This window comes from Passer domesticus, unplaced genomic scaffold (genome assembly GCF_036417665.1).
Source record: "Passer domesticus isolate bPasDom1 unplaced genomic scaffold, bPasDom1.hap1 HAP1_SCAFFOLD_60, whole genome shotgun sequence".
Lineage (NCBI taxonomy): Eukaryota > Metazoa > Chordata > Aves > Passeriformes > Passeridae > Passer > Passer domesticus.
The window spans coordinates 98,540-110,869 of record NW_026990165.1 but is presented as its reverse complement, the minus strand read 5'-3'; the positions used below and the strand labels follow the sequence as shown (position 1 = coordinate 110,869).

Here is a 12,330-nt window from a genome sequence, read left to right as displayed (position 1 = left end):
GTGACTGAGATGCCTCTGACACAGAGCTCTGATCCTACAGAGCTGCTGCAATGATGTGGAGAGCCATAGGCACATCAGGACCAGCAATGGAGAAGGTGCTGGCAACACTGCTCTGTGTGATGGAGCATTGGCCTGTGCACAGCACATGCACCTCCGATGGGGACAACAAGGACGTTTTTGCCCTGGCTGTGAGTTTCTGGAACTGGCCTTTGCTTGCCACCCGGTTGCCTCTCCAGCAGCTCTCCATCCTCTCCCTGCCTCAGTCGCTGGGCTGAAACCTGAGCTAGGGCTCAGGGGACACCAGGCCCACTGCTCCCCCTGCATCTGCCCTTGGGCCCTGCCCCATGGACACCAGGGCACTGAGCGCTGTCTTGGGCTGCTTCTTCTGCAGGCAACTCTGGTGATCTGGGTCATTGTGCCTAAATGCCAGGAGGCCATGATCCTTCATTCCTCCCGCCTGTTTGTGGCTCTGCTCTTCCACGTTGTCAGCACCACCCAGCAGATGCCACCAGAGGAAGTTGAAAACTTCTGGAGAGCGTGCCAGGAGGAACACCACCTTCCCAGCAAGCCCAACAGGTCCCAGTCCTCCTGTCCTTCCCATGCCCTTGTGGCCAGTACCAGTGCTCCCAGTGTGACCTGGGCTTTGCTCTGCACACAGGTTTGCAGTGCAGGCCATGAAGGCTCTGCCCTGCCGACTGGAGTGTGACCAGGAGGTGATGGATATGGAGCGTAAGTGTAGCTGGGACACGCTGCTGTGTGCTCACACCCAGCACTATGCCGTGGGTCTGCTGGCCAGGTGAGACCCCCTTCTCCTCCACACTGCCCCCAGCATTTGTGCCCTGTGCCCGGGTGCCCCACACAGTCCCTGTGGTCATGGGCCAGAGGGCCTTGTCACCGAGGGACGGCCAAGGAGACTGGAAAAGGCTGGGAGAGGAGGGTGCCCCGAAGGGGCCACCTCCCACAGCGCTCACATCCTCTCCAGGGATGCTGGGCAAAGACCAGACCTCCGTGAGTCAGTCCTGGCAGAGGTTTGGTCCCCCCACCTCAGGCTCTTGGTGTCTTTTTTCCCCTTCCAGAGAGATGCGCCGTGGCTCCCTCTCCTTGTGTTCTGGGATTGCTCTTCGCCTGCTTGGGCTGCTCAGCAGGGAGGAGCCACGCTGGGATCTGCCCGGCCTAGCGTTCCTTGTGGAGGTGAGCCTGAAGGCCAGCGCTGCCTGGCTGAGCTGCCTCCCAGCTCTCTGCCCTCTCGTAGCCGCAGCTGCCTGGGACGGTGCCCGTGCCCTGTGCTGCTGCCTGGCCCAGCCCTGTGCGGTTCTGGGCTGCTGCTGGCTGGGTGCCCTGTCACTGCCCTGTGCCTTTCAGGTCCTCGAGTGCCTGGACTTGAGGGAATGTGCTGACAGCATCCTGGAGATCATGTCAAGGCACCTGAGGAATGAGTGCAGGGAGAGGCGTCGCCTGGCACTCAGAGGCCTCATGGTGCTCAGCAAGGATCCCTCGATGGTGAGAAGGGGCAGCGGCTGAAGCTGCGCTGGGGAAAGCAGCCCCATGGGCTGGCAGGGCTTCAGCAGCTGAGGCAGCTGCTCCCAGCTCTCCTGCCTCACCGGCCCCACTGCTTTGGGGCAGGCCTTTGGCCTGTGGGCCCTGCAGCAGCAGGGTGGGGTCGCAGTGCCCGGGCGCTGTTGGCGGTGCAGCCGTCCATGGCTTCCCAGCACAGCCTTGTGTTCCACACAGGCCAGGAGAATGGGCACTCTGTCTCCAAGCCTTCTGGAGCTGCTGGGTGATGCAGACGGAGAGCTGGTCGGCATGACGCTCTCTGTGTTCACTAATTTGCTCAAGAGCAGAGACATGCTGGTATCCAGCACCACTGCCCCGAAGCTGGCTGAGGCTCTCCTGCTGCTCTTCGACCACGTAAGGCTTTGTATCCCCAGCCTGGGGCACTGGGTGCTGCCCAGAAACTTTGTGCACTGTGGTTTTTTGTACTCTTCAGGTGGGCCTGGAGTAGATGGCGCTGAGGTTTTTTCTTTCATTCAGGACAACAGCCACGTGCAGTTGCTTTCCCTTGACCTCTTCTTCAAGGTGATGGATTTGGTAGCAGAGGAGGGAAAAAAGCCTCTTAAGTCAGTGGTGTGCCAGAGCCTTCCTGCACTCTTCTTCCACTGCCATGATGAGAATCAGCGTGTGGCAGAGGTCAGGACTCGTGGGCTGCTAGTGTCCCCCTGGCAGGGGGCTGGGCTGCCGGCTGCCCTGCTCACATCCCGAGCTGCAGCCTCCTCCAGGCTGTGGCACAGGGATGTGAGTCCTGTGTCCTGGGCTGTGGGGCTATCTCTGGGTCTCTGCTGCTCTCCAGGCCTCTCAGGAAACGCTGCATTGTGCGGCGGGTTCCTGCAGAGGTGGGATCTCAAAGAGCTGGTGGAGACAGAGAAGCTGTTGGCCTTTGCCGAGGTCTTGGTAAGGACGACCGAGAATCCCCATCCTCAGTCTGGAGAAATCCCCTGAGCTTGGTGCTCAATGTGCGGGGCTGGCAGCTGTGCCCCCGCCCGCTTCTGCACCCAGAGGCAGCGCGGGCTCTTCTCCAGGCTGCTGTGGGCCCGAGCCGGGTGCCCATGGAGCCCCGGCGCGGCGGGGCTGCGGGGCGGCCCCGCGGCTCCCCGGGCAGCAGCCGGCCCTCTGCCCCCTGCGGAGCCCGGCGCCAGCGGCTGTTGGCCGCGCCTCAGGGCTGTGCGGGCAGGGGAGGCCGGGGCTGGGCGCAGGGAGTGCCCGCCACAGGGGCTGAGCCCGCGCCAAGCCTTCCCTGCTGCCGCTCTCTGCAGCTGGCAGAGGACACGAGCCGAGCGGCCGAGCAGCTGCGCCGGGCCCTGCGCTACCTGGAGAGCCCCCAGGAGCCCCTGCGAGAGGCGGCCATCAGGTTCATGGGTGAGCCCCGAGGCCGGGCTCCCTCCCCGGCCCGCCGCAGCTCGGCCCCAGCCCCGCTCGCTGCCCCGGCAGCGCCATCCGGGCCCGGCGCCGTGGAGCCCCGCCTGGCCCGGGCGCTGCTGCCGCCCTCTGGCAGCCGTGCCCTTGGGCGGCAGCGTGCGGCAAGGGCCCGGGCTGAGCCCTGCCGGGCCAGCAGGGCGTGTGGCCGCAGCGCTGGCAGCGCCGCTGGCAGGGAGCTGTGCCGCTGCCGCCGTGACAGGCTCTGTGTTCACAGGGATGGCCGGGCGGCTCCTGAGGGGGCAGCCAGGAGAGCTCCTGATGATCTGCAGTGGTGAGTGAGGGCAGCGGGCTGACAGCGGGGCTGGCAGGGAGAGCTGCAGTGCCTGGGCAGGGAGCTGCCATCCCTGTCCCGGCTGTGGCGGCCTCGCTCCCTGTGTGGATGAGGGGTGGCGTGGGCAGAGCACAGAGAGATTTCAGGGATGGGGGGGGCGGGGGGGGGGGGCAGATTCATGGCCAGCTGATCCAGTTGACACCCCCTCTCTTGTGGCCATGGCCAGAGCTGGGTGGGATGGCCCTGGCAGGATGGTCTCCTAGGATTCCCACAGATCCAGGCTCTGACTGTGGCTCTGTTCCTCTCCCTTGCAGCCCTTCAAGCCCTGAGGAGAGATGACAGCCCTTCCCAGAAAAACATAGTTGTTAAACAGATATTCAGTTGGAGAGTTACAGAACTGGCTCAGAAGAACCAGTGTTTGTTGAAGACCTGCAAATGCCATGGAAGATGAGAGTGCCTTGAGACCAGAAGAGACCAGCTGGAGCTCCAGGCACTGCTGATGATTGGCACAGCTAAGCCTGTGGGAAACTTGCATGGCTTCAGCCCTCTCCCTGCTTATAGATAGCTCCCTCCCTCCAGCCCTCAGACTCTGCCCATCCCTTCTTTTTCCCTCCACTCTCCCTCCCTTTTCACGGCTCTTTCCCTCTAGTCCTCAGATCCTGCCCTTCCCCTTTTCCCCACCCAGCTCATTCCTTTGCTTCGCCTTCTATTACTAAACAGTTTGGCTTCTTCACTTTGCCTGCATCCCTGTGGAGCTGCAGCAGAACAAATCCGGGGCCCTGGGACACACAGGCCCCTGCTGCCGTTCTCTGCCACGCCGTGTTTTGTGCACAGACCCAGAGGAACGAGGGCAGGTCAGGCTGGCACGGTCCCTGTGCTGAAGGTGCAGTTCCACAACCCTGTGCAGTTACAGATCTTGCTGAGCATCCTGGAGCCCCTGGATTTTGGAAGAGCCAGCCTGAGGATGCTCTGAACCCAGCTGTGAGGGATTCCATGGCAAGCATCCATGGAGGGCAAAGGAGCTTGGAATGCTGGCAGTTTTCAAGAACAGCTTCCTGAAAGCACAGCAGTGCTCCATGCCTGCACAGGATGAGGAGGAGGGCAGAACCAGAGACCATCCAGGCTCAACAGGGAGCTTTGGGTGTGCCTGAGAGCAAATGAAGCAGCAGCATGGTGCCCGAGACTCGGACACGCGACCGTGCCGGTGCCTGGAGCGCTGCCAGGTAGTGCCGGGATCCCGGCTGTGGTTCTGGTCCCCACAAGTGAGGAATGGCAGCCCCAGGCTCAGCCCCAGGCAGAAAGCCAACCAGGTGAGAGCAGAGGGAGGGCACCCTCCCAGTCTCTCTTGGCCATGGTCACAAAACAGCCCCTGCTGCTTCTTCCTCCGCCCGTGTTTGGGGTGTGCTGGTGGCAGAGCCAGCCAGCTTGTGCTCTGCGTTCCAAAGCCTGTTGGGCGCGGGCAAGAAAAGCGCAGTGTGCACAGCAGAGAGTCCTGGAAGGTGCTGGCAAGAACTTCTAAATATAGGCTCTTTCAGTCTAAACATGTGGTTTTCTTTACTAAGAAAGAGCTCCTCTGGCTCTGTCAGTGCTTCTTTTGCTCTCTTTGGACTGTCTAATGCTTAGCCAGGAACTTCCACCAATTCCAGGGTCTGCAGTGACAATAGGGATTGAGCAGTTCGAATGGTGGCAATGGAAGGACAAATTAGAGTCCAATGCCTCCTTTGATGCTGTCACGTTTGCTCAGCAATTGACAACATGAGGAAAATTCGAGTTTTCTTCTCAGCTTGGAGAATGCCAGAGCAGTTTGTGTTGCAAAGTATCGTAAGGATCATCCAGTTCCCACCACCCTGCCATGGGCACAGGTGCTATGCAGGCACAGCTGTCACTAGAACTGGAAGAACACTTTTCCATGTTTGCCTTTTCCTCTCCTGGATTTCAAGCTGACATGAAAAACTCAGCTGGTTACAGCTGAATTGTGTAGCTCACAGGACTTGGAATGGGAGTCTCCAGTGGGCCATGCTCTGTCCATTCAGCCTTTGTTGGAGCATCCAGATGTGCAGCCCAGGCACAGGCCCCAGGCTGGTCCATTTCAGCATCCCAAAGTTTTTGTGCCTTCCTGAGCACCCTGAGGCTCCTGAATGCAATCTTGAATTCCCAGTCAGTGCTGTGCAGGACATGAGAACACAGGAATGAGCCTGTTTGCCTCATTCTTGGGTTTGCTGCTCCTGCCTAAAATAATCATCAGGAGTATGTACCAATGTAAAAGTTATAGCTGAGCACCAGGGACTTTTTCTGTAGTGTTTAAAACTAAAAACCTTGTGCAACTGTTCAGAGACTCTAAAATGCAGGGTGAAAATGACAGCTTTAGTATTTAACATGGGATTTTTCTGGTCAAGGATTTGAATGCTAAGGCAGAAATTACAGAACTGTTAAAAGGTTGTTTTCATTGGCAACCCCTTTTAAATGGCATCAGCACAATTACAGGGAACAGGGTATGACACCAGGGACCGTACTTGGCACTTCATGGCTTAAATGTTTTGCCTGGCTTCACACAGGAGTTCAAGTTTTCCCAGGGCTTTGATCGACTGGTCATTGCGGGTCACTTTCAGGAAATGCAAAAGAATGTAACAGCAGAACTTCTGCAGCATGTGCCCTAGGGCATAGGGAGAGAACTGTCCCTGTGTGCTGAAAGATGAGTCGACGAGGCAAATGTCCAGTCTGGATGAGCAACAAGGTTTTGAAGGAACTTAGAAATAAAAAAAAAGATGTATCGTCTTTTAAAGGAGGGGCTGATTTCTCAGGAAGTATTTAAGGGAGCTGCTAGTGCATGTAGGAAAAAAAATAGGGTGGCCAGAGCTCAGTTTGAACTTAACTTGGCAACTTCTGTTAAAAAGAATAAAAAAAGTTTTTGCAAATATATTAATGGTAAAAGGAAGGGTATATCCGACCTCTGTTCCTTATTGAATGAGGCAGGCAACCTAGTGACTAAAGATGAGGAAAAGGCAGAAATGCTTAATGCCTTCTTCGCCTCAGTCTGTGGTGGTAAGACAGCTTGTCCTCAGGGGTTGGTAGGTGGTGCCAGGGAGCAGAATGGTCCTCTTGTTATCCAAGAAGAGGCAGCCAGAGAACTGATGGGACACTTGGATATTCATTAATCAATGGGGCCAGATGGGATCCATGCCAGGGTGATGAGGGAGCTGGAAGATGAGCTTGCGAAGCCGCTCTCCATCATTTATCCAGAGTCGTGGCTCACTGGCGAGGTTCCAGATGATTGGAAGCTGGCCAATGGGACACCTGCTTACAAAAAAGGTAGGAAGGAGGATCCTGGCAATTACAGGCCAGTTAGCCTGACCTCAGTAACAGGTAAGATGATGGAACAGTTCACGCTGAGTGCTATCACACAGCACTTACAGCATGGCCAGGGTATCAGAGCCAGTCAGCAGGGGTTACAAAGGGTAGGCCACGTGTGACCAGCCTGGTCTCCTTCTGTGACCAGGTGACCTGCCTGGTGGACGCAGGAAAGGCTGTGCATGTTGTCTATTTAGACTTCAGCAAGGCCTTTGATACTGTCTCCCACAGCACACTCCTGGAGAAGCTGGCAGCCCACGGCTTGGGCGGGAGCACTCTTGGCTGGGTTAGGAACTGGCTGGATGGCTGGGCCCAGAGAGTGATGGTGAACGGTGCTGCATCCAGCTGGCGGCCAGTCACCAGTGCTGTCCCTCAGGGCTCTGTGCTGGGACCAGTTCTATTTCATATTTTTATAGACGACATGGATGAGGGCATCGAGTCCTTCATTAGTAAATTTGCAGCTGACACTAAGCTGGGAGCTTGTGTTGATCTCCTGGAAGGAAGGAGGGCTCTGCAGAGAGACTTGGATCCGTTGGATGGATGGGCAGAGTCCAGCAGCATGAAGTTTAATAAGTCCAAGTGCCGAGTTCTACGTTTTGGCCACAAAAATCCCCTACAATGTAACAAGCTGGGGACAGTGTGGCTGGACAGTGTTCAGGTGGAAAGGGACCTGGGGGTGCTGGTTGACAGCCGGTTGAATATGAGCCAGCAATGTGCCTTGGTGGCCAAGAAGGCCAATGGCATCCCGGCCTGCAGTAGGAATTGTGTGGCCAGCAGGAGCAGGGAGGTCATTGTTGCCCTGTACTCGGCGCTGGTGAGACCGCACCTTGAGTACTGTGTCCAGTTCTGGGCCCCTCAGTTTAGGAAGGATGTTGAGATGCTTGAGCACGTTCAGAGGAGAGCAACGAGGCTGGTGAGGGGCTTGGAACACAAGCCCTATGAGGAATGTTTGAAGGAACTGGGGTTGTTTAGCCTGGAGAAACGGAGGCTTAGAGGTGACCCTATTGCTCTCTACAACTTCCTGAAGGGAGGTTGTAGACAGGTGGGGGTCGGTCTCTTCCACCGGGCAGTGACTGACAGAACAAGAGGACACAGTCTCAAGATACGTCAGGGAAGGTATAGGTTGGATATTAGGAAAAAAATTTTCACCAAAAGAATAATAAAGTACTGGAATGTTCTTCCCAGGGAGGTGATGGAATCAGAATCTTTGAATGTGTTTTAAAAAAGGTGGAATATGGCATTTGGTGCTATAGTCTAATTGAAGTGTTGGGGCATAGGTTGGACTTGATGATCCTAGACATGTCTTAAAACCTCATTATTCTGTGGTTCTCTGAAAACCTTGAAAATGATCAGCGGGCTCTGGAAAACTTTTTAAAAAAATCAGAAATGGATGTAGCTCTGTGAATTTTCAGGCACAGCTCTTTGGGTCTGGAGGAAATATTTGCTTTGCATCAGCTAAGACATAGACAGACACACAGCAAATGGAGCACTGAACATCACAGACTGGGCCAGTGTTTTTCCCAGAAGAACTGACAGAAGATCACAATGAAACACGACAGTGTCCCTGAACAATCCAATTGTCCAGGGAAACTCAGCAGCTGATGGTGTTGTGGTGCTACTGCCAATCCCTTCCATGAGCAAATCATTTCAGGACTGACTAACAGCCTCTGCCTTCTCACAGACACCAGGTGTTGCAGCAGTGCTCCGGGTGCTGCTGCCAACAGCCCCTGCAGGGAGGAGCACAGCCCCCAGTACACGTGGGCTTTGGCTCCCTGTGGCACAGAAGCCCCCCGGGGCACAGGTCTCTGGGGCAGGAGAGGGGCAGCAGCGCTGCCAGGGCTCGGGGGGTGGCAGCTCTGCTTGGGCGGGGACTCTGCCACAGCTGCTGATGTCAGCGCTGCCCGGGCCCCAGGGCTCAGAGCAGCATTGGTGCCCTGGCCCACACATTCCCTGTGCCTGTCACAGCCGCGGGTTTAGGATGGCCAGCAGCCGGGACATGTCCCAAGGAGGCCATGCCAGCTTCCGTGGAAGGCCTCATGCCCTTGCCAGCGCGGCTGCCTCGGCAGCCCTGGGGGCTCCTTCTGCTGCCCTGAGCCCGCAGAGCAGGGCAACGTTTGCTGATGGGCTGAGCCCTTCCTAAAGATCCTGTCGGGCTGCCTTAGACACTTGGGGCCAGGGATTCCTGCCAACCAGGGCTACTTTGGGTGGGCTGGGGGCGGCCCCAGGGCAGGTGTCAGTGTGTGCAAGGGCCCTTTGTGACACGCTGCAGCATGGTCACTGTGGCATGGAATGGAGGAGTGTGTCCTTTGTGACACGTGGTGACATAGGAGCTGGCAGTGACAAGAACACTCCACAGCGCTCAGAGCAGGCGACGGGACAGGACGGGGCAGAGCGGTGCTGTGAGGAGCCCCCGCACAGCGCACTCGTTCCTGCCTGACCCGGAGCTTTTCTGAGGTGTTGTTCCTGAAGCTGACCTCGAAGCCAGACTGTGGGACTTGCTGACCTGAGTCATTTACCAGGAATCTCCTGTCATTGTGGCAGGAGCTCCCAAGACTAGAGTGCAGGACTTGCTGTCCTGCAGCTATCCTGAGACCTCTCTGTCTCAGAAATCTTCAAGGCACAACTGAAATTGCTGACTTGGCAATATCCTGAGGCATCTCTCTAGAAGGTGCCTTCAAGGCTGGAAGGTGGAATGGCAGGCAGATTTTTCAGCCTGTTCAAATGCTTCCGGGGGAAAAATAAGAAAGGCCCTGGAGCTGCTGCAGGAGAGCAACTTGAAGAGCCAGAGCAGATCCAGACACTGCAGGAGGGTGAGTGGCAGAGCTGGGCCATAGGACTGGAGCCTGCAGCCAGCCTGGCCCCATTCCGTCCCATCCCATCCCGTCCCGTCCCGTCCCGTCCCGTCCCGTCCCGTCCCGTCCCGTCCCCATCCCCTGGGGCCATGCCCATGGAGAGGACGGAAGAGGGCCCAGGCAGACACCCCGCAGTGGCCGTGCTCCATCCCCCTGGGGCATCCCGGGGCTGTCCCTGCCTGGGGAGCACAGGGCTGGGCTGTGTTCTCCGGCCTCTCCCGCAGCCCCTCAGCTCTGGCTGTGCTCGCTCTTTGCCAGATGCAGCCGTGGAGCGCACACAAGAGCAGCAATCCAGCCATGGCCGCTTCCGCAGAACAGCGCAGGTACCTGCAGCTATGCCCACCTGGGCTGGGCCTGCTGTACCTGCTCAGCTGAGCACTACGCTTGGAGCATCCCTGGCTTCCCTGTCCTTTATTCTTTGGCAGATGTTCCGAAAATTCCCGCGCATTCGGCGTAGAGAGACCAACACCACAGCAGCTGAGGGCCCAGCTGAGCCTGACTCGGGGCTGACCCAGCTCCAGGCAGAGCCTGATGTCAGCCCAGACTTGGCTGGGCTCTCACAAGACTTGGACACCTCAGGGACTGAAACGTGGGCACAGGATCTTCCCACATCAGGGACTGAGGATGCAGTCATAACAAACACTGACAATGAAGAGACTGAGGCCTTGAAAAATACTGGAGCCATGCCCACTCCCCCTGAGATTTGTGCTTCCACTGTGGATTTTTTCCTGGAGAGTGCTGTTCCTTATCAGCAGCAGGTAAGCAGCCTGGGGCTAGGACTGGAGGCCTCCCAGGGCCGTGTGTCCCCTCAAGCCTCGGTCACTGGGCCCCCTCAGCCTTTGAGGCCAGTAGATTGTGACGGGAAGGGAGGCACTTCTTGGGGGGAACCTGGGGAAGTTGCTCCCATACACAGCGCTCCAGGTCTTCCCCATGCCTCCTCCAGGTGCCAGCCATGGTGAAGAACATCCACCAGAGTCTCATGTCCCACGTCACTGTGGATGCCAGGCTGCACAGCGACATTGTGAGGCTGGCTGAGGAACACCCTGCAGACGTGGCGCTGACCCTCCTGCACTGTGCCCCAACGTGTGACAGGTACGGGGCCCACGTGCCTTGAGAGCTCAGGGCTCACCAGCCTTTAGGGCCCGTGGCCCATCACAGCCTGTCCAATGGGCTCTGCCAGACAGGCAGAGAGCTCCAGGACCCTCGGGCCCCTCTGTTTGCCCAGCCTGCTGCCAATGCTCCCTCCCTGCCCCTCAGGGCACCGGGGCTCAGTCACCTGTGCCCCCACAGCTGCACAGGGCATGGTACTGTGACTGAGATGCCTCTGACACAGAGCTCTGATCCTACAGAGCTGCTGCAATGATGTGGAGAGCCATAGGCACATCAGGACCAGCAATGGAGAAGGTGCTGGCAACACTGCTCTGTGTGATGGAGCATTGGCCTGTGCACAGCACATGCACCTCCGATGGGGACAACAAGGACGTTTTTGCCCTGGCTGTGAGTTTCTGGAACTGGCCTTTGCTTGCCACCCGGTTGCCTCTCCAGCAGCTCTCCATCCTCTCCCTGCCTCAGTCGCTGGGATGAAACTTGGGCTAGGGGCAGACTCAGGGGACACCAGGCCCACTGCTCCCCCTGCATCTGCCCTTGGGCCCTGCCCCATGGACACCAGGGCACTGAGCGCTGTCTTGGGCTGCTTCTTCTGCAGGCAACTCTGGTGATCTGGGTCATTGTGCCTAAATGCCAGGAGGCCATGATCCTTCATTCCTCCCGCCTGTTTGTGGCTCTGCTCTTCCATGTTGTCATCACCACCCAGCAGATGCCACCAGAGGAAGTTGAAAACTTCTGGAGAGCGTGCCAGGAGGAACACCACCTTCCCAGCAAGCCCAACAGGTCCCAGTCCTCCTGTCCTTCCCATGCCCTTGTGGCCAGTGCCAGTGCTCCCAGTGTGACCTGGGCTTTGCTCTGCACACAGGTTTGCAGTGCAGGCCATGAAGGCTCTGCTCTGCCGACTGGAGTGTGACCAGGAGGTGATGGATATGGAGCGTAAGTGTGGCTGGGACACGCTGCTGTGTGCTCACACCCAGCACTATGCTGTGGGTCTGCTGGCCAGGTGAGACCCCCTTCTCCTCCACACTGCCCCCAGCATTTGTGCCCTGTGCCCGGGTGCCCCACACAGTCCCTGTGGTCATGGGCCAGAGGGCCTTGTCACCGAGGGATGGCCAAGGAGACTGGAAAAGGCTGGGAGAGGAGGGTGCCCCGAAGGGGCCACCTCCCACAGCACTCACATCCTCTCCAGGGATGCTGGGCAAAGACCAGACCTCCGTGAGTCAGTCCTGGCAGAGGTTTGGTCCCCCCACCTCAGGCTCTTGGTGTCTTTTTTCCCCTTCCAGAGAGATGCGCCGTGGCTCCCTCTCCTTGTGTTCTGGGATTGCTCTTCGCCTGCTTGGGCTGCTCAGCAGGGAGGAGCCACGCTGGGATCTGCCCGGCCTAGCGTTCCTTGTGGAGGTGAGCCTGAAGGCCAGCGCTGCCTGGCTGAGCTGCCTCCCAGCTCTCTGCCCTCTCGTAGCCGCAGCTGCCTGGGACGGTGCCCGTGCCCTGTGCTGCTGCCTGGCCCAGCCCTGTGCGGTTCTGGGCTGCTGCTGGCTGGGTGCCCTGTCACTGCCCTGTGCCTTTCAGGTCCTCGAGTGCCTGGACTTGAGGGAATGTGCTGACAGCATCCTGGAGATCATGTCAAGGCACCTGAGGAATGAGTGCAGGGAGAGGCGTCGCCTGGCACTCAGAGGCCTCGTGGTGCTCAGCAAGGATCCCTCGATGGTGAGAAGGGGCAGCGGCTGAAGCTGCGCTGGGGAAAGCAGCCCCATGGGCTGGCAGGGCTTCAGCAGCTGA

General features: G+C 58.1%; 1 protein-coding gene across 1 annotated transcript; it reads left to right on the top strand.

The window, feature by feature from the left end:
• Nucleotides 1–8,715: 8,715 nt before the first annotated feature.
• Nucleotides 8,716–12,330, top strand: LOC135292956 (uncharacterized). Its single transcript, XM_064406988.1, has 10 exons — nt 8,716–9,402; nt 9,703–9,767; nt 9,870–10,202; nt 10,388–10,536; nt 10,794–10,941; nt 11,150–11,334; nt 11,417–11,554; nt 11,835–11,949; nt 12,121–12,258; nt 12,316–12,330. Exons 1-10 carry the CDS (start codon nt 9,285–9,287, stop codon nt 12,328–12,330), a joined length of 1,404 nt encoding a protein of 467 aa, XP_064263058.1. The 5' UTR covers nt 8,716–9,284.

What these genes read in the sequence shown, in the direction of transcription:
- LOC135292956 (XM_064406988.1), top strand. Translation starts at nt 9,285, where the DNA reads ATGGCAGGCAGATTTTTCAGCCTGTTCAAATGCTTCCGGGGGAAAAAT. An exon ending in GATCCAGACACTGCAGGAGG is followed by an intron (nt 9,403 to 9,702) that starts GTGAGTGGCAGA and finishes GCTCTTTGCCAG; the next exon opens with ATGCAGCCGTGGAGCGCACA. An exon ending in GCTTCCGCAGAACAGCGCAG is followed by an intron (nt 9,768 to 9,869) that starts GTACCTGCAGCT and finishes ATTCTTTGGCAG; the next exon opens with ATGTTCCGAAAATTCCCGCG.